Source organism: Mandrillus leucophaeus, unplaced genomic scaffold (genome assembly GCF_000951045.1).
Source record: "Mandrillus leucophaeus isolate KB7577 unplaced genomic scaffold, Mleu.le_1.0 Scaffold192, whole genome shotgun sequence".
In the NCBI taxonomy this organism is placed as follows: Eukaryota; Metazoa; Chordata; class Mammalia; order Primates; family Cercopithecidae; genus Mandrillus; species Mandrillus leucophaeus.
In genome coordinates, this window is record NW_012101943.1 from 1,823,867 (window position 1) to 1,845,842 (window position 21,976).

The 21,976-nt window shown below is 37.0% G+C and overlaps 1 protein-coding gene across 2 annotated transcripts in view; it reads right to left on the minus strand.

Annotated features, from left to right (window-relative positions):
- The window catches only part of KCNH5 (potassium channel, voltage gated eag related subfamily H, member 5), a 341,485-nt gene that overhangs the window by 60,863 nt on the left and 258,646 nt on the right, over positions 1-21,976 (minus strand). The window contains exon 10 of one of the 2 annotated variants that reach the window (XM_011978276.1): positions 14,254-14,450. The exons of the other annotated variant lie outside the window; for it this stretch is intronic. Coding sequence (XP_011833666.1) covers positions 14,254-14,450 — 197 coding nt within the window. The remainder of the gene's footprint in view (positions 1-14,253; positions 14,451-21,976) is intronic. 2 annotated transcript variants of the gene reach the window in all.

A 21,976-nucleotide genomic window follows, 5' to 3' on the forward strand; every position in this document is an offset into this window, starting at 1 on the left:
CTCGTTAGCCATATGCAGATGAAAACTGGACCCCCGCCTTTTATCATGTGCAAAAATCAACTCAAGGTGGATTAAAGAATTAAATGTAAACCCTAAAACTATAAAATCCCTAGATGAAAACCTAGGAAACACCATTCTGGACACAGGTCCTGGCAAAGATTTCATGATGAAGACTCCAAAAGCAATTGCAATAAAAACAAAAATTGACCAATGGGACCTGATTAAACTAAAGAGTCTCAGCACAACAAAAGAAACTATCAACAGAGTAAACAGACAATGTACATAATGAGAGAAAAGTTTTAAAAACTATGAATCTGACGGAAGACTAGTATCCAGAATCTAAAAGGAACTTACACAAATTAACAACCAAAAAACAAACAACCCCATTAAAAAATGGGCAAAGAAAATTTAAGACCTCAAACTATGAAAATAGTACAAGAAAATACTGGGTAAAATCTCCAGGGCATTGGTCCGGGCAAAAATTTCTTGAGCAATACCCCACAAGCACAGGCAACCAAAGCAAAAATGAACAAATGGGATCACATCAAGTCAAAAAGCTTCTGCACAGCAAAGGATACAACTGACAAAGTAAAGAGACAACTCACAGAATGGGAGAAAATATTTGCAAACTACTCATCTGTCATGGAATTAATGACCAGAATATATAAGGAGCTCAAATAACTCTAAATAGCTCAAAGAAATATCTAATAATCCAATCAAAAATGGGCAAAATATTTGAAAAGACATTTTTCAAAATAAGATAGACAAATGGAAATCAGACATGTGAAAAGGTGCTCAATATCACTTTGAGCAAATAAAAACTACAATGAGATATCACCCCAGGTAAAATGGCTTATATTCAAAAGACAAGCAATAGTAAATGCTGACAAGGATGTGGAAAAAAGGAGCATCTTGAGCACTGTGGGTGAGAATGTAAATTAGTACAACCACTATGGATAACAAATTTGTAGGTTCCTCAAAAAACTAAAAACAGGGCTACCATATCATCCAGCAATCCCACTGCTGGGTATGTACCCAAAAGGAAGGAAATCAGTGTATCAAAGAGATGTCTGCACTCCTATGTTTTTTGCAGCACTGTTTACAATAGCTAAGAATTGGAAGCATCCTAAGCATTCATCAATAGATGAATGGAAAAAGAAACTGTGGTATGTATGCACACCGGAGTACTATTCAGCCATGGTAAAGAATGAGATCCTGTCATTTGCAAAACCATTGTTGGAATTGGAGATCATTATGTTAAGTGAAGTAAACCAGGCACAGAAAGACAAACTTGACATGCTCTCATTTATTTCTGGGATCTAAAAAGTCAAAACAATTGAACTCATGATTATAGGGAATAGAAGGATGGTGAACAGAGACTGGGATGGGTGGTAGGGCCTGGGTGGGGGTTCTTGGGGATGGTTAATGGGTACGAAAAAGTAGAAAGAAATAAGACCTAGTATTTGATCGCACAAGGTGACTATAGTCAATAATAACTTAATTGTCCATTTTAAAATAACTAAAAGAGTGTAACTGGATTGTTTATAACACAAAGGATAAATACTTGAGGGGATGAATACCCCATTCTCCATGGTATGATTATTTCACATTGCATGTCTATATCAAAACGTCTCATGTACCCCATAAATACATACACCTACTATGTACCCACAAAAAATTAAAAACATACAAATATTTTTTAAATGAGCAAAGGACATGAACACTTTTGAAAAGAAGACATACATGCAGCCAGCAAGCATATGTAAAAATGCTCAACATCAATCATCATTACAGAAATGCAAATCAAAACTACAATGAGATACCGTCTCACACCAGTCAGAATGGCTATTATTAAAAAGTCAAAAAAACAACAGATTCTGTTGAGGTTGCAGAGAAAAGGGAGCACATAGATGTTGTTGGTAGGAATGTAAATTAGTTCACCTATTGCGGAAAGCAGTTTGGAGATTTGTCAAAAAACTTAAAACAGAACTGCCACTTGACCCAGCAATCCCGTTATTAAGTATATATCCAAAGGAATAGATATCTTTCTACCATAAAGACACATACATGCATATTTTCACTGCAACACCACTCACAATAGCAAAGACATGTAATCAACCTAAATGCTTATCAGTGGCAGACTAGATAAGGAAAATGTGGTATATACACACATTAGAATACTACACAGCCACAAAAAAAAGTCATGTTCTTTGCAGTAATGCAGATGCAGCTGGAGGCTATTACCCTAAGTGAATTAATGCAGAAACAGAAAATCAAATACTGTATATTTTCACTTATAAGTAGGGACTCAATATTGAGTACACGTGGACAATAAGAAGGGAACAATAGACACCAGAACCTACTGGAGGGTGGAGGAGGAGGATTGTAAAACTAGCTGTCATGTACTATGTTTATTACCTGGGTAACATAATAATCTGTACACCAAAGTCCCATGACATGCAATTTTCCCATGTAACAAACCTGTACATGTACCCCCGCACCTAAAATAAGAGACAATAAGAAAAACAAAATATGATATGTATACACACAATGGAACACCATTCAGCCATTATAAAGAATAAAATAATGTCTTTTGCAGCAACACAGGTGGAACCGAAGGCCATTATCCTAAGTGAAACAATGCAGAAACAGAAAGTCAAATACCACAGGTTCTCACTTATAACTCGTAGCTAAGTAATGTGTGTACATGAACCTAGAGTGTGGCATGATAGACGTTAGAGACCTGGGAGGGTGCCAGGGTAGGAGGGGGGTGAGGGATGAGAAATTACTTAATTATCACAATGTATATTACTCAGGTCATGGTTACACTAAAAACCCAGACTTTACCACTCAGTCATATACTCATGTAACAAAACTGCACTCGAACCCCTTAAATTTATACAAATTAAAAAAAAAAGAAAAAGTAAAACAAGACCTAAGTAGTTAGGATAAGAAAATTTGCATGTATCCTAAGTTTAAATCAATGCCAAAGGCATTAAGGAAGAAAATAATACACACATTTCAGTCTTAACATTAATAAGAACCCTTGCTTTCTAATTCAAAGAGAGTATTTTCCTTTAAATGAAAATGATGTGATAGAGCACATCTTTTATTAATCATATCAAATATTAATTGCTGAGAATTCATAAGTAGTAGACATTTTAGAAACAAACAGTCTAGCGTCCAGCTAAGACGCCTCTAGAGATACATTATGGTGAGGCAGGACTCAGACCTAAAATAAAAACAAATGTCTCAAATAGATTGTTGAATAGACATTTGCAAGAAAAATAATTTGTAAAATGTCTTTTTACATTACGTTGCTTAAATACTTTTCTATCTATTAAAGGCTTATTTATTTTCTCCTTGTTTACTACTAAAATATGTATTTTCTTGCAATAAAAATAAACTCTGGTTTTAAAAAGAAGAGCTGGCAAGAAACCAGACAGTATAATCTATGGTTCAAAATGTTGGTAAATTACTGAATCCAGCCCCAACTTTGAATCTTGTGAAACTGTCCTTAAATAACTGCTTTGGAGGCATATTCAAGAGCAAGAGATCTGTGAACCTCTGTCCTGGTGACTAAATGTGGAAAAGTTTTTATTCCGTCTGGAAGCAGACCAACAGAGAGCCCTAAATAGAAGCAGCTTAAGGGCTTAAAAGACTCCATAATTAGGTCTCTGCTTCATCTAAATGCACATGACAAACTTCAGAAATTGTTGAAGGTCTGCCTCTTTCTATCCCCATCAGTGGAATGTGAGCCAGCGTGGAGTTGAAAAACGGAGGTTGCAGGCTCAGAACAGTTATCACCTGTATGGCCATGAGCGAATCACCTTACCTCCCTTAACTCACTTGTCTTACAGTGTTGATTTCAAGCTCAAACGCCATCACGCCTGTGGTGTGTAAACTGCGAAGTGACAAGCAACGTCATTTTGGAAGTGAAATTTCTACAAACCATAACATGTAAGCAGAGCTATTGCCAGCAGAGCCAGTGGGTCAGAGTGAATCTGCAGTCCTGATGATCAATTGAGGTAATGAGAGTTAAAAGTAGACTCTGCTCAGATTCAAACGTGGCACGCAGGGTTTTCAGAGCAATCGTTTTCTCTTCAAAGTCCGTCAGAATGGGAATAAGGCACTACCCTGACAATCACAGCCCCTGGCATTGGGTGATCTCAATTCACTCTACAGTGATATCAAAATTGGTGCACTACTCTGAATGCACTAGACAAGCTGCTGCAGGACTGTGCAGAATTTGCAGACACAAATGGTTAGAAACAGCAGCTGCGAGTTAACTCTAATCGTGATTTAACACCAATTAATAATGGTAATTTTCATAATCCTATTACATAGGGCTTATTGCCAAAGTTATCAAAGATATTGTGTGTTTTAGATAATGGTGATTATTCTGGTCAGTGATGATAAAAACTGCTGGGCAGCATGACAGATTAACATTTCAGTCATTCATTTAATTATATAGCAGACTCTATTCTGGCCATTGACAATAAAATATTACAGAAAATACCTACTGTATGGAGCTCATTGTTCAGTTGAAAAATAGAGATGTAAATAAGAAACCAAAGTACCATAATCAGTGTTACGAGAGAAGTAAACATAGATACTACATACTATTTGAGAGTTTTGTGGAAACCATATTATCTTTTGTTCCAAGTATGGACAATATTTTAGTAATGTCTTTTCCACAGGATCAAGAGTTGATGGATTTGTTGAACAAATGGGTTCTACTATTTTGTTTAGCTAATATACCATTGTGGGGAGGGTGGGTGAAGAAAACAAAGTAGTTGGAATACCCATTGCCATTCATAGAGCATTTCTTCAAAGATACCCATATTGCCACTGAAATACATGCAATCTGCGACACATGTACACCAAGCAAATACGTTAGTCCTGTTTGATATCCAATTCCAGTACGTTTTTCATCCACAAAAGATCATTGCCGCTGACATGCTTCATCGTTCACAGAAAAAAATGACATTCTGTGCTGCTGCTGCTTATTATTCACCATAATAAGAACGTTTTCTGGAAAGAAAAGCATTATTGAGTTCTGAGCCTGTGCTAATGCCAGACTGAACCCAAACCACTATTTCTTACCACTGGAACATCAAAATACAGGATTGCGACTATGCTTCTCCATAACATTGCCAGCTGGCTTCAGTTGATCTCTACTCAAGAACAGTGCCATCTGTAGAAAAGGACAGTGGCTTTTTAGGGTGAAAGGGAATCTACATGTACCTCTATGTTCTGTTTTTCCATTTGACAATTTGAACTGATCATGCCTGGGGACATTTGTCTAAGTTTAAATAGCAATCCTTCTTAAATCACTGTAGGAGGGCGAGAACATTTTGCTGGTATTGATAATTACGCACTGCCCCAAAGTTATAAAAATCAACACTGAATGCTGCTGCTGCTGCCGCACATCCATCCCCAGGAATGTTACACTCCAGCTGTAAGTTTTGATTTTAACATATTTTGAAAGTCATTTCTTCATATTTCACTTAAATATAAAACTTCATTGTTATAGACTGAAGATTTATGTCTCCCACCCGCAAATTCATATGGGGAAGCCTTAACATCTAGTAGGGCTGCATTTGGAGACAAGGCTTCTGAAAAAGTCATCAAGGTTACATGAGGTCATGAGGTCATAATGATGAGGTTCTGATCCGATAGGACTTGGGTCTTTATAAGAAGAGACTCGAGAGCTCTCTCACTCTCTACAAACACAGGCACTGCAGGGATGCCGTGTGAGCACATGGTGAGAAGGTGGCCAGTGGCAACCCAAGGAGAGAGACATCCCCAGACACCATCCCTACTGCTCTTTGATTTTGGACTTCTAACCTCCAGAACTGTGAGAAAATAAATTTCTGTTGTTGAAACTACTCAGTCTATGGTATTTTGTGATAGTAAGCCAAGCAGACTAATACAAGGGTTAAAGAAATATTGGCAAGAGGTCCCAGATTAACCTTATAGAGATGTTCAATAAAAATGAGTCTAGGCCAGGCATGGTGGCTTACGCCTGTAATCCCAGAACTTTGGGAGGCCGAGGCAGGCAGATCACAAGGTCAGGAGACCAAGACCATATTGGCTAAAACGGTGAAACCCCGTCTCTGTTAAAAAACACAAAAAATTAGCCAGGTGTGGTGGCGGGAGCCTGTAGTCCCAGCTACTCGGGAGGCTCAGGCAGGAGAATGGCATGAACCCGGGAAGCAGAGCTTACAGTGAGCTGAGATTGCACCACTGCACTCCAGCCTGGGTGACAGAGCGAGCCTCTGCCTCAAAAAAGAGTCTAAACTAGAAACTATGGATCTAAAGGAAGATGAGTCTCTGAAGCCACAATGGAAGCACTTCTTTGAGACCACAACTAAAGTATGTCAGTTTGACATCACTTTTATCAACATCCAGTGGGCTCCGCTCCATGACAACAGCAAAGGTATTAGAACTCTAGGGCCATTTGCTTAGAAGCTTTAATCACACCAGTGACAAAATAAGCAGAGTCGTGGAGTGAAAAGACAATACTTCTCTGGCCATGACCACTCAATCTGAAACCACAAGAGGGTTTATACCCACCGATATAACATAAGACATGGTATTTAAAAGGGAAACCCACTCAATTATATAATTTTAGCCTGTATTAACATTGTTCGATCTTAGTGATTTTTTTCTTTTTCAAAATTCAGTTTACATTCTATTTTTTTGCATTTTTGGAATTGGCTGCATAGTAATCTTTTGTTAGTTTTCAGCCCTAATAACAACAACAAAAAAAAACCACATTCTCTACCTCCTATCAAACAAGTCTCAGATTTTTCCAGTTCTATATGAAAATATTCAATTTTGTATTTTCTTTTTTTCCTTCCCTTCCTTTTTTTGATTAATATTTTTAGTATATATATTTAGTACACATTTGGTGGTAAGCTTGTCAATATTTTTTGTAACTTCTAATATAAAAGTATTAACATCTTTTAAAAAATAATTTAAAACACAAAAGTGAAAAAGTAGCAGCCGGGCCCTGTGGCTCACGCCTGTAATCCCAGTATTTCAAGAAGCTGAGGTGGGCAGATCACCTGAGGTCAGGAGTTTGAGACCAGCCTGGCCAATATGGTGAAACCCTGTCTCTACTAAAAATACAAAAATTAGCCAGGCGTGGTGATGTGCACCTGTAATCCCAGCTACTCAGGAGGCTGAGGCAGGAGAATTGCTTGAACCTGGGAGGTGGAGGTTGCAGTGAGCCGAGATCGTGTCACTGCACTCCAGCCTGGGAGACAGAGCGAGACTTCACCCCCCCATCAAAAAAAAAAAAAAGTAGCAGTTTTTTTTAATGTGAGAATTTTTATCTTTCTATGTATTTATACTAACCAGTACAGCAGTATTGACATATTAACAAAGAGTATATCAGAATGCAGTATCATCAGCAAGACAATATTACTGTATTCAGTAACACTTCTCAAACAATACTCATATGAAAGTTAAATGCTTTCACTAAAGTGAGAGATTTTACTATGCAGGTGACAGATACGCTGTGGCCACACCAGACATACTGGTTCATGCCCACAGTGAGAGTCCTGTCCATTGACTCTGAACACTGCTTATGGCTTGTCTTGTTTTGGCTTCACTATTAGTTTTATCCTGAACCACAATATGAAAAACTAAAATTAATCTATGAATCACATGCAAATTCATGCCACATATTATCCTTCTCTATTAACAATGAACACAATCAAGTATTGGATCTTACTGACAATCTTCTTCGAAATGCTTTTATTCTAGGTTAAATAATAGAAATATTATCAGCATGAGATTCCAAGGACTAGATTCCGGTCTCAGCTCTACTGCTAACTAGCTAAGTGAACTTAGGCAATCACTTAATTTCCTGGGTCTGAATTTCTCTCATCTTTAAAGAAAATAAAATGAACTTGGTGATATACAAGACCCTTCCTTATTCTAGAATATTCCTCTATTTGAAATGAAATCCTAACTCCAGTGTCCTTGTCACCTCCTGGAATCCTTCCCTGTGTCTTCCCCTTGGATAAACTGAATTGATCTCCTTTATGCCCCCTGTGTACTGAGAATAACCCTCTCGTAGCACTTATCTAACTCATGATCTCTCACTAGACCGGAGCCTCCTGGAGAGCAGGCACCTGGTCTTTTGTGTCCACAACCCCATGGTTATGGGATAGGGGCTAGATGGATGCATGGCTATATGGTGAGCCAGCCAATACTTTCTGTGCCGCACTTCAACAAAGTGTCTCACGAGAAGATGTACAGAAACAGCAAATAAAATTCTTCTCTCATCCTATTTAAATAGTCAATCTGGAGGAAAATATGTTCTTGCTATCTTGAAAGTGAAGAAAATATTCAGAAATAATTTAAAATCTCAGGCATGCTTATCGTAGCCAGCAGTGTTCATGTAACATATATTTTAAGTTTCAAGGAAATGAAATTCGCTTGACTGCCTTATGGACAAATATACCACTTATTTTTAAATGGTTCATTCTCTTTTACTCATAAAACATACTGTCTGTAGGTTTCAGCATCTTTTATGGAAAAAGAAGGTTACAACAAAATTACGAATATATCTGCTGATTTGAGGACCTTTGAGGACACAGATTTCCTATCAACCTTTATATATGGTGCATTGGTGGTCCTCAAGTCCATGCCAAGGTCAGACAATCCACTAGGCAGATTCATAGAATTCTGCATATCATCATATTCATGGCTATGAGAGCATAAGATACAAAGAAAATTTAGCGAAGGGAAAAGGGGCACGGGCAAAGTCTGGGGGAAGCCAGGCACAAGCAAGAGCATCACAGGGAAGTTCATTAAGGACTTGGTGCTTCTGGTTTTGTACTGGAGATGGTCACAAAGGCATCTTCTGCCGGACATATGCCAAAATTCCACACTTCAGGAAGGAAAGTTGATATTCAGCATCAATCCACCTTGTTAGAATAGACAGTTAAGGCACACAGAGTTACTCATCAATTAGTGGCAAGAGTCCCCCTGAAATCAAGTTCATAAGAGCCAGCTTTATAAGCAAGTCTTTCAAAGGACAATAGTCATATCTGCTAGGTTAACTCTTTTTTACACAAATGGTAAAAATCATTGTGCAACAAATAGGCAAAATGAGAAGAAATGTAATATTAATTTTAAAAGTCTAATAAGCCTTTAAAATGTAGGTGTCACCTGTGTTACCTTTTTATGTGTGTGTCAAAGAAGGTGCGTTGCTTACCTTCTTTGATGTATACCTAAGAGCTGGTCATCAATTTAACGAATACCATTTTGTCATTCCAGGAATTAGCATCTTCAATTGGTTAAATAAATACAAACATAAAGTAAGCAAATGAGTCAACTTTCCTCTGCTTCTCTCTCATCCCTTTTCTGAATATGTTTAAACTTATTGGAAACTATGGAATTGTGTTCTTATTATTGAAAAATAACCCAATCGGTCTTTTTGCTCAATTCAGTTTAGCTTTTGACTCTCACACATGGGATCTTAATCTCCAGTAGTCTGGTGGAGCCTGTGTACCTCTCCTCAATAGAATTGCTTTAAATGCACAAAATAAAATACACAAGATTGCAAAGGAAACACATATTGAAATCCTGTCATCAAAATATTTTCAAACAATTTACAGTATAGTAATCTATGTGCTTGTGTCTAGCAGCAGGTCTAATAACCATCATAATTGTTAAATAGTAATGAGCATAAATGGCATTTCAAGATATCTTCAGCACATATTATATATGAAAATACCCATTAATATAATTGCTTTTGGTACTTCTAATAACACTGTAGTTGTCTAGCAACCTTTCCAATTAAAGGAAAAGCTAAATGTCAGTTAGAAAATAGATAAAATTTTTTTCATCAAAATGTACAGGCCCCAGGTAAAAATCTCAGGTTTCTAGACTCATGAGACCAGGAGTTCATTAACTGATTCCACTTAGATCATGAGCTGTTGGACCAAGAGCAAGCAGACTTATTTTGTTTGACCACAGAATTTTAAAAACAAATCAAATTATTACCAAACAAATGTGTTTTCTCATAAAAATGTGCTTCTGACCTCTTGGAGAAAAAAAAAATATGAGGACTAAGCAGCACTAGCCCAGCATCCCCACAAGGCAATGTCCTACCAGATTGAGTAACAGCTGTCTCGTTCACATGTGAAATGAACTCTCCATTTTCACAGTAACTATAAATCCTTCATTACTCTTTCATGTTATCTGCCTGCTTTATGTAGCTACTTCTTATTGATATTTGTGGCATTTTCCATCTCATAACCCTCTGAATAGGCAGCAAGTAGAAAATACTTGCTTTCTAATAAAGGTGGGGAGATTCTATTTATATGCCCACTGTTGTCCCCATTTAACTTCTTCCAGTCCTCTTTTTTCAACAATTAACACACTTAAGTCCCCTGGGCAGTCACCTGATTGTAAATAAAGTAATTGAAACACAATCTTGCTCATTTCTTTATGTATTGTCTACAGCTTTGCTATTGACTAAGTTTTACCCCCTCAAAATTCATCTGTGGAAGCTCTTATCCCCAATGTGATGGTATTTGGAGATGGAGCCTTTGGGAGGTAATCAGGCTTAGAAGAGGTCATAAAGTTAGGGTCAGTGCGGTGGTTCACACCTGTAATCCCAGCACTTTGGGAGGCTGAGGCAGGCGGATCATGAGGTCAGGGGTTCAAGACCAGCCTGACCAACATGGTGAAACCCTGTCTCTATTGAAAACACAAAAATTAGCCAGGCGTGGTGGCAGGTGCCTGTAATCCCAGCTACTCAGGAGGCTGAGGCAGGTGAATCGCTTGAACCTGGGAGGCAGATGTTGCAGTGAGTCAAGATCACGGCACTGCACTCCAGCCTGGGTGACAGAGCGAGGCTCCATCTCAAAAACAAAAAAAGTTGGGGCCCTCATGAGGGACTTGGTGCCCTTATAAGATACCAATGAGCTTGCTTCCTCCCCCCGCTATCTCTCCACCTCCCCTTCTCTTTCTTATGTGGGAACACAGTGAGAATTTGGATATTTGCAAGCCGGGAAGAGAACCCCCACCAGGGAACCAAATTGGCCAGTAATTTGATCATACACTTCCCAGCCTCCAGAACTGTGAGAAATAAATTCTTTCTGCTTAAGGCACCCAATCTATCATATTTTGTTATGGTGGCCCAAGCTAAGACAGCTGCTTTCATACTACAGTGGAAAAGTTGAGTGGTTGAGATTGGCCCACAAATTCAAAATTATTTACTATCTGGTCCTTGACAGAAAAAGTTTGCCAGCCCATGCTGTAGTTGTTTGATGGAATTACTAGTTATAGCTCTAGAATTTTTACATAGAGGGGCTTAAGGATGGGCAGGAGGAGCTATATTTGCACAGTAAGCATCTTATTTTTCCTTAATGAAGATGAAGGCAAGCAGCTAACGAAGGCTCACTTCCCTCCTTATTGCAGCCATGGAAAGCCATACGCTATACAAACCTCTCCTCTGAGCCACTGGATACACCTGTGTGGCCAGAACTGTACCACACCACGGCTGACAACTTGGATTCAAAATCTGCTCCCTCACTTAGCAGGAACACACCCTTAATCAATGGCTATGATAGCTATGAGATATCAATAGCATACTAAAGACATAGTTTTGGTTATAGAATTCACAACGAATGTCCATTGCGATAATTTTTACAATAATAGCAATAAGAACAAAATGTTTTCATTAATAGATCAATTGGAATAAAGTGAATAAGTGAAAAAGAAACTATAAATTGCTGACAGCGTTTCTGTGGAATATTGTGGAAAAGAAAATATCAGCGACTTTGACAAGCTAAAACAACATGGTAGTTTAAAAAATACAGGTTTTAGAATCATAGAGATGAATGCAAATGCAGGCCCTGACTCCTAAGTTATCTGGCAACTAGCTGTTCCAATCTCAGAACCTTAATCTCTTCATGGGTGAAATGGAGATTATACTGCTCTGTTTGTGGGTTGTTGATGTTTAACAAGATATTATAAGTAAACTATGTTGAAGTGCCTGGCTATTTACAATATGTTCTCAGATGGTAGCTACTATTACTAATCATGAGATAATATTTCTCACCACTTATTTTTTTCATGAGAATATTGTTTTTCAGAAAATAAAGTGACACTGAATGACACCCTTTTCCCACTATTTGCCAAGTTATTGAGACAACGCATCAAGAGCAGAAAGGCTACAATTATAAAAACTGACACCAGTTATAACAGAAAACAGGTTGTGAGGGAAGAAAGCCACCTGATGTTACTCAGCAAACTGGCACCCATGGAGACACGCACAGTGTGTCTGGGCCCCGTTACAAAAACCAACAACAGTTTTCTGTCTCTAGCTTCTCTTCCTATCAGAAGTAGCCACACCTGTGTGTACTCAGCTGTCACAACCAATGAATGTGTGTGTGTGTGTGTGTGTGTGTGTGTAAGAGAAAGAGAGGTGACAGATATTTTCCACTGGTGATCTGTTTTCATTGTCCCTCCTTGGCAACTTGCATTGCAAAGGTATCAGTTGGTTATTTGACATTAATCCCTCTGGGCCTGAGTTTTCTCATGTGATTTGAAGGACAAAATAGCTGCCCATTTTCTTTCACAGGAATATTATAAACATCAAGTCCTGAGAAATGTACAGATGTTGGACAGGAGTTTTCAGTAATCTTGCAGTATTTAAGAATACAGTCTTCCCTCGGTATATGAGGGAGACTGGTTCCAGGATCCCCTCACATACCCAGATCCTCACACACTGAAGTCCTGCTGTCCACCCTGTGGAACCCATATACAGGAAAAGTCGGCTCTTGGTATACGCACGTTTCAAATAATACAAATACTGTATTTTTCATCTGCATTTGGTCAAAAAAGATTGGCGTGTAAGTGGACCCTTGTTGTTCAAATCTGTGTTATTCAAGGACCAACCATACCACAAAAGTCAACTACCTAACAGGTTGCCTTGTTGAAGGGAAATTTGTCATTGCAGAAGGCAGAGCATAGACCAAAGGAGACATTCCTGCTTAATACTGAAAGAGACTCTGAGCTCCCTAACACGTAAGTAAGAAACTTCCACATTTAGTTAATATTTAGCATCCCTCTTCCACATTCATCTGCCTTCACTTTCAACTGTTTGTGTTTGACATAATATTCACATTTAACTATAGATCTATTGAGCATAGGTACCTGTACTTAAGTCTGTACGTTCTCTACAGCTATTTAATTTTGTCTCACAGGTTCTGGACGCTCCATCTATTTGATAACAAAAGTATGAACTGAAAATGATGTTCAAGTATAGATCAAATAAATGTGATACAGCCAGGACAAACACTACTCCTGCTAGTCTCATCCTTTCTTGGAACCCTAAGTAGGAATTACATTGACTTAATTACATTCATTTCTACATTGCTACAGTATAGACATTAATTTTTCCCTTTGCTTGATTTCTTCCCTCCCTGTTAACTACAGAGAAGGTTTCCTTTAAGCAGGTTATGGAAAGGAATGACTGTTATTTCAAAATATTTCACCACCGACAGGCGATCATTTTAGATAAAAATCACTTAAGTGCAGTTATCCAAACATGTATTTCATTCTTGGCAATAAAAAAGCCCTACCAATGCCCAATGACCTAGAAACCAGAAGTAGGAGATTTCTTCATGCAAATTAAATTTGTGTCATACTCATCAGTTTAAAAGTGGCAATGAAGGTTAAATGTGCAGCAGCAGTGTAACATAAAGGATTCCTATCCATATTTGTAAGATGTGTCAATGTGGCTAATTAATTTTTGAGATAGCGTTCTTTGAAAGAGTAAACTTTGTGAATTAATTATGAAATGAGAAGTGCCTAAAGAGAGCTGAGAATGTAAAATAGGCACCCAGCTTGATTAACTTTACCAGCTTTTAAAATGCCCATTTAATAAGGTAAAAGACACTGGAATTGATTTTATGGCAGTGTTATAAACTCCAAGAACCAACGACATCATAGGAGAGTTCACAACTTGTTTCTCTTCAAGTCTGTTTTTCATTTTGTATATTAAATGGTAAAGACTCAAGTCTTTACTCATAGAAACAGGGTGTTTTTTCCCTTAAAAAGTTAACAAAATATAAATAAAGGGAAGGAAAATTATGCCACTTTACATTGATGGGAATTTAGTGCTGCAAAACAAAGTATCTTTTCTACTCTTCAGCTAATAGAGCTGAATTAATTAATACTCTGGACACTAATAAGAAAAAGCAGACCCAGACAACATACCCGTTTCCTCAGATTGCAAGTAAGAGTGAGATTCCTTGAGAAGGAGTTTGCAAAAGCTGTATAAAAGTCCAGGACTTTGAGCAAGGCTTCCCGCTTGATGATGTGTAGGTCACAGTACGTCAGTGCTCGGACGTTCGCACATGCATGGGCAAGGGTGGTTTCCTTCCAGAATATGTCTCCAAATACATCACCCTTCCCTAGAAAACAGTATAAGATACATATTCAAGTATCTACCGCTGTTCTTATTGTAATCACTCTTGTTATTCAGTTTCATATACAGTATTGACCTTCTAGCATAATTTAGAGCTGAGGGTATAACCACATCTATAAACACATAACAATATACAATGCTTTCATATAATATGGAACATCACCCTGAATTCGGTTATTGATGAAAATCTGGAGTGACATGAAAAACTGGATCCAACAGAGAAGCCAAACACCTCATTTTAACAAATAATTTCATTATTTTCTGCCACCTTAACTTTTCCTATTTTGACTAGAAGGAGCAAAGGTGACTACTTAGTTTCATCCTTGCCTTCTGGTAAAGATAATAAAATGCAACACAGAAGGATCTGCTGTAAATAAATCTAGGGCTGATCCAACGTATATTAAAAACACATTATTTAGTAACTATGAATTGTGCCCTAAGCTGATTAAAACTTGCCACAACTTAGTTCCCCAAGAATGCCCTTCCCTCTCTACCTAGCCAACCTTATACAGGTTCTCAGAGTCCAGCCCAAGAGCTCCCCATCCACAATGACAAAGCTGAAGGACCCAGCTTGAGTAAAACATGGAGACTCAAATGTGTTATCCCATGAACAGTTCTATAAAAAGTGCTACACTATCATCAAATGTAGACGGCTTTTAAACATTCTAGAAATCGCACAGAAATCACCTATTCACTTCAGAGCACTACCCACTGGTGGCCTGAACTCAACCATTTATCATTTGAAATCAAGTACTTAGTTGCCCAAATAAAAAGAACGAGAAAGAGTCTAAGGTTAAAGATCCCAAAGGCCTTTCTGCCGAGGCAGTTCCATAAAAGTCCCTGATTTCTGAAGTGTAGTCAACTGCATTCTTTGTTCAACTTCTGCGTGAAAGGAAAAGTTCTAAAGTGAAAAAGACAGGGGGAGTATATCCAGGAGGGAAACATCTTCCTAGAGACACTCTGTTAATGATTTATTCTTTTTGCACTGAAACCACAGAGGTGAGCAACTATCTGCCGTCATCATGCAGATTAAAATCAGAACTAATAGGAAAAAAAAAAAAGAAGAAGAAGAAAGAACTTGCATCACCCTTCAGGCCAGCCAGCCAACCAGAGAGAAAAGAAAATGTGTAACCACAGAAATGAGAGAGAGACAAAGACAATGACAAGACAGAAACAGAGAGGTTGAGTGAGTGAGATTACAGATTCTTTGCTCACCTAGGTAGTTGGGAAGTTCTGAGAGAAACATGGGGCTTGATTTCAAGCTTAAGAGGGACTTCAGGGTAGAAAGAGAAAACATGCATATGACTGAAGAGGTGATTAAAACCACCACATGATCATGTGACCAGCATAAAACAACTATAATGAATATTTAATTAATCTTAAGCAATTCATTTGTTTCTGGACCCTCCAAAAATTCCTTTTAGTTCATGACACTGATGAGCGAATTAATCATCTAATACCCATTTATTTGCGCAAGGAAGGGAGATTAGAGACCTGGTATCCAAACAAAGTCTCTAGGGTTATACAGCATCGTAATAACCTAAGGGAGACTGCAGTTATAGAAACTCTACCTCCTTTTATACAGATGAATTTCAGAACTCTGTACGTGGTATTCTCTTCAAACTAGTAATCCCAATTATAGGCATTTATTCAAATTGCATAACAAGAAGTACCAAATTTATTTATAAAAATGCTCACTGAAGTGAAATTTATAATCATAAAAAATTAGAAATAAATGTCAATAAATAATGAAATAGTATGCAGACAAAAGGTATCATAAATTTTACAAGTGACATGGAGGTTATATAAGGTTATATAAAATAGTAAAAGCAGGATATCAAACCATACATACAGTATAATCTCATTTTATGTACCCCATCTCCCCACCCCTAAACATACATACATACATGCACACAAAGGGCAGAAGTAAATGCATCAAAAAGGTAGGTCCTCTCTGCATTATGGAACAATGTATGGTTTTCATTTTGTCTTATAATTTATGTGTAATACTTTGTAAACAGAAAAGATCAACAACTGTTACATTACCACAGTTCCTGATGGTACCAAAAAAAAAAAAAAAGCCAAGCTTTTAAAGGGATGCTTTGATCTACCCCTTATTTCTTTTCCTTTTTATTCTTACTCTTTCCATACCGGATTTTTCCTTCAAGAGATAGAAAAAAGGTCACTCTTCTCTATGACTCATTTCTGTATCATTTTCTTAAATTGTCAATTATAACCTCTTAACCATTTATAAGTGCTCATTACTTTACAGCTATTTGGTTTTCATATGCAGTACACTTAATAATAATCAATGCTTTTGACTCAGTATTTTCACATCTGAGAATCAAAACATTAGAACCACTGCATGTAATATTCATTACAGTGTTATTAATGATAACCCTAGATTTTTATTTAAACACTATATGTCCAATAGCTATGGCAATTGCAAAAATATGTGTAAAATATCAATGTCCAAAGAATTAAAACAGCTTTTGAGACAACATGCAAAAAATTCTTAACTTACAATGTTAGTTAAGAAATAAATATATAAAGAATAATATGAATATATTTACAGCTATAACAAAATATATAAAAATGAAACTGAGGTGCCAAGACTAAAAGAATTGTCAATTTAGAAATCTACTTTATCTTCTTTTCTTAAGACAATTCTCTTGATGGAACCAAAGTATAACGTATTTTATAACTATATGTTATTATATATAGTTTATTAGTCTGTTCTCACACTGCTAATAAAGAATGAAGACATCCAAGACTGGGTAATTTATATAGAAAAGAGGTTTAATCGACTCACAGTTCTACATGACTGGAGAGACCTCACAATCATGGCCAAAGGCAAATGAGGAGCAAAGCCATGTCTTACATGGTGGCAGGCAAGAAAGCTTGTACAGGGGAACTCCCATTTATAAAGCCATCAGACCTCAAGAGATTTGTTCACTACCAGGAGAACAGTATGGGGGAAACTGCCCCCATTATTCAATTATTTCCACCTGGCTCTGCCCTTGACATGTAGGGATTATTACAATTCAAGGTGAGATTTAGGTGAAGAGACAGCCAAATCATATCATATAATATACTATGTTATATAAATTTATCAATTGATACAAATTGAGCTAAAAGTCTAAAGGGATACAAGACTAAAATAAAATGCATTTAAATAATAATAGCAACTGGATTTAAGTGGTATGTTTATGTGTCTTTTTCTTCCTACTCCATGTTTTCCAAATTTTCCTATATTAAAAAACAGCAAACCATTTTCACCAATGTCTTTCATTATACTTCTTAATAAAACTGAATTCATAAAATATATACATAGATTTATAGATCATAAATAAATATTCATTGATTATTAAGTGCATTTTCAACAGGTTAAAGGTACTCAAAATATAAAGGTAATTTCTTCTTACTAGTACGGGTCATTTTTAATTAAAGAATCATTCAAATATCTGTTATATATTTTATTTAACTTAACTGATGAAATTAAAAATTCTTACACTATTTCTGCATAAAATTTTTAAATTTAAATTATTACATTAAATTATTATGTTTTTGGTATCATGGGAAAATAAAAAGTCTATGATATAGTGAGAATAGCAATAAACTAGAATATGAACTTATGATAAACTTTATTTCCTGTTCCTCTCCCAAAAATGTTTAGAAAAGCATAGCAAAATTAACAAAAGTAGATAATTCTGCCCCCAACATCAGAATTCACTTTACGTAATAAGCAATACTAATTGTTTCATTACATAGAATTTTCATTAGGATATGCAATATGTAAACTAGATAATAAGCTAATCAACCATTTCAAAGTGTGTTTACTTTGTTGGCTTTCTACGTCACCTATTAAGCAATCAATTCACAACAAACTTTTACCACATTTCTGGAACTACGGTCATCTTTTAAAAAAATTAATTAGTTTACCAGCCAAACTAAAGTTGGTTAATGTCCTTTTTCAAGCATATTATGCACATTGACTGTAAGTCATCTCAGAAATCATAGGCTGTGAAAATGTGGGGTTAGGCATGGAATATCCAACGTGCATGCATCTAATATGCATGGAATAACTAATGAAGAAACACTTTTCTTTATTGTACAAAAGATTTTGCACACTTTCAGGGCTAGGAACTCCTGTTCATCTTGGCTACAGAACATTTGATGCTGGTTTTTAGGTCAGCTCCTGCTGGGTACAAGTAGTCTCTGCTATAAACATTTTAGAGCTAGAGATAACTAAGCTCCCCTCAAATACTAAAATTAGTAGAAAGCTTGTGCTAAACATGAAAGTTGTTGTTTGGTCTATTTATATTTTCTCAGTTCTTTTCATCAAGTCTTATGAAGTATTTCACTGTTAAACTACAGGAAAAAGGATTGTAAAACAGAAATAAGTGTTAAAGACTCATATAGTAGGAAACCGGAACATTTAAGGCAAAACAGAGACAGAGTTACAACATAATTAAAGAAGTAATACAGACTATGGTATGCTTAGGGATTATGGTCCCCTAAGGGGCTGATTTTATAGCCAGATTTATTTTTTCAAATGTGAGACACATTATTTGGTGAGTTAATAACATAAATAAAATAAATGCATAAAAATTACCACAGTTAGGCAGGGCACGGTAGCTCATGCCTGTAATCCCAGCACTTTGAGAGGCCGAGGTGGGCAGATCATGAGGTCAGGAGTTCGAGACCAGCCTGGCCAACATGGTGAAACCCCATTTCTACTAAAAATACAAAAATTAGCAAGGCACAGTGGTGGGCGCCTGTAATCCCAGCTACTCGGGAGGCTGAGGCAGGAGAGTGGCTTGAACCCAGGAGGAGGAGGTTGCAGTGAGCTGAGATCACGCCACTGCCCTCCAGCCTGGGTGACAGAGCGAGACTCAGTCTCAGAAAAATAAATACATAAATAAAAATTACCATAGGTATTCATCAGTGAGAACTGCTAACTAATATATCCAACAGGTCCCAAATAAAATATCATCTGAATTTTACTTAGGTAGTTTTCTGTGAGTTTAGGGGTGTGATAGTGGCTCTATTTGAAGATTTTTCTATACAACGATCTTAATCCATGTATTCACTTCTTTTCTTTAGTAAGTTTTATTTTACATACTTGAGATTTAACATGTAACATTATGGAATACATAAAGACAGTAAAATCACTATAGTGAATCACTATAGTAAAGCAAATTAACATGTCTATCATCTTACATATTTTTGATCGTGAGACGAAAGCAGCTAAAATCTACCTATTTAACAAAAATTTGTATTACAAACAGGCATAACCCTCATTTTATTGTGCTTTACCTTATTGCACTTGGCAGATATTATGTTTTTTACAAATTGAAGGTTTGTGGCAACTCAGTGTCAAACAAGCCTATCAGCATCATATTTCCAACAGCATGTGATCATTTTGTGTCTCATTTTGGTAATTCTCACAATATTTCTAATTTTTTCATTATTATTATATCTGTTATGGAAATCTGTGATCAGTAATCTTTCATGTTATTGTTGTAATTGTTTGGGGCCACTACAAACCACACCCGCATAAGATGGCAAACCTAATCAATACATATTGTGTGTGCTTTAAGTACTCCACTGATCCATCATCCCCCAACTCCCTCTTCCTCTCCTCAGGCCTCCCTGTTTTCTGAGACACAATAATATCAAAATTAGGCCAATCAGCAACCTTAAAATGGCTTCTAAGTGTTCTAGCAAAAGGAAGAATCACAAATCTCTGACTTCAAGTCCAAAGATAGAAATAATTAAGCTTAGTGAGGAAGGCATGTCAAAAGCTAAAAGAGGCTAAAAGCTAGGCCTCTTGCACCAAACAGCTAGCCAAGTTGTGAATGCACAGTAAAAGTTCTTGAAGGAAGTTACAAGTGCTACTCCAGGGAACACATGAATGATAAGGAAATGAAACAGACTTACTGCTGATAAGGAGAAAGTTTTATTGGCCTAGATAGAATATTAAACCAGCCACAACATTCCCTTAAGCCAAAGCCAAATCCAGAGCAAAGCCCTAACTATCTCCAATTCTGTAAAGGCTAAGAGAGGAGAGGAAGCTGCAGAAGAAAAGTGTGAAGCTAGCAGAGATTGGTTTATAAAGTTTAAGAAAAGGAACCATGTCCACAACATCAAAATGCAAGCTGAAACAGCAAGTACTGATGTAGGAGCTGCAGCATGTTATGCAGAAGATCTGCTAAAATAACTGATGAAGGTGACTAGACTAGACAACAGATTTTTAATGCAGATGAAACAGCCTGCTATTAAAAGAAGATGCCATCTGGGACTTTCATAGAAAGAGAGAAGTCAAACACTGGCTTCAAAACTTTAAAGGATAGGCTAACTCATTAGGGCCTAATGCAGCTGCTGACTTTAGTTGAAGCCACTACTCCTTGATTACTCCCAAAGCCCTAGAATCTTAAGAATTATGCTAAATCTACTCTGCCTTTGCTCTATAAATGGAAGAACAAAGCCTGGATGACAGTGCATCTGTTTATAGCATGCTTTACTGAATATTTTAAGCCTACTGTTGAGACCAACTGCTCAGGAAAAAAGATTCGTTTGAAAATATGACTGCTCATTGACAATGCATCTGGTCACTCAAGAGCTCTAATGAAGATGTACAAGATGAATGTTGTTTTCATGCCTGCTAACACAACATCCATTCTGCAGCCCATGGATCAAGGTGTAATGTTGACTTTCAAGTCTTATTACTCAAGAAATATATTTTGTAAGGCTATAGCTGTCATAGATACTGATTCATCTAAAGGATCTAGGCAAAGTAAATGGGAAATCTTCTGGAGAACATTCAGAATTCTAGATGCCATTCAGAACACTTGTGATTCATGTGAGATGTGAGAAAGCCAAAATATTAATATTAACAGGAGTTTGGCAGAAGTTGATTCCAACCCTCATGGATGATTTTGGGAGCTTCAGACTTCAGTGGAGGAAGTAATTGCAGATGTAGAAATAGCCAGACAACTAGAATTAGAAGTGGAGTCTGAAAATGTGGATGACTTGCTGCAATCTCACTATAAAACCAACCAGTGAGAAGTTGCTTCTTATGGATGAGCAAAGAAAGTGGTTTCTTGAGACAGAATCTACTCTTAGTGAAGACGCTATGAACAATTGTTGAAATGACAACAAAGGATTTATAACAGTTCATAAACTCCGTTGATCAGACAGTGGCAAGAGTTTGAGAGGACTGACTCCAATTTTAAAAGAAGTTCTACTGTGGCTAAAATGCTATCAGTCAGCATCACATGCCATAGAGAAATATTTTATGAAAGGAAGAGTCAGTTGATGCAGCAAATTTCGTCATCATCTTAGTTTAAGAAATTGCCACCTCTATTCCACCCTTCAGCAACCACCAACCTGATGAGTCTGCATCTGTCAACATCAAGGCAGGACTGTCCACCAGCAAAAAGATTACAACTCGCTGAAGGCTCAGATGATCATTAGCACATTTTAACAATAAAGTATTTTTAAATTAAG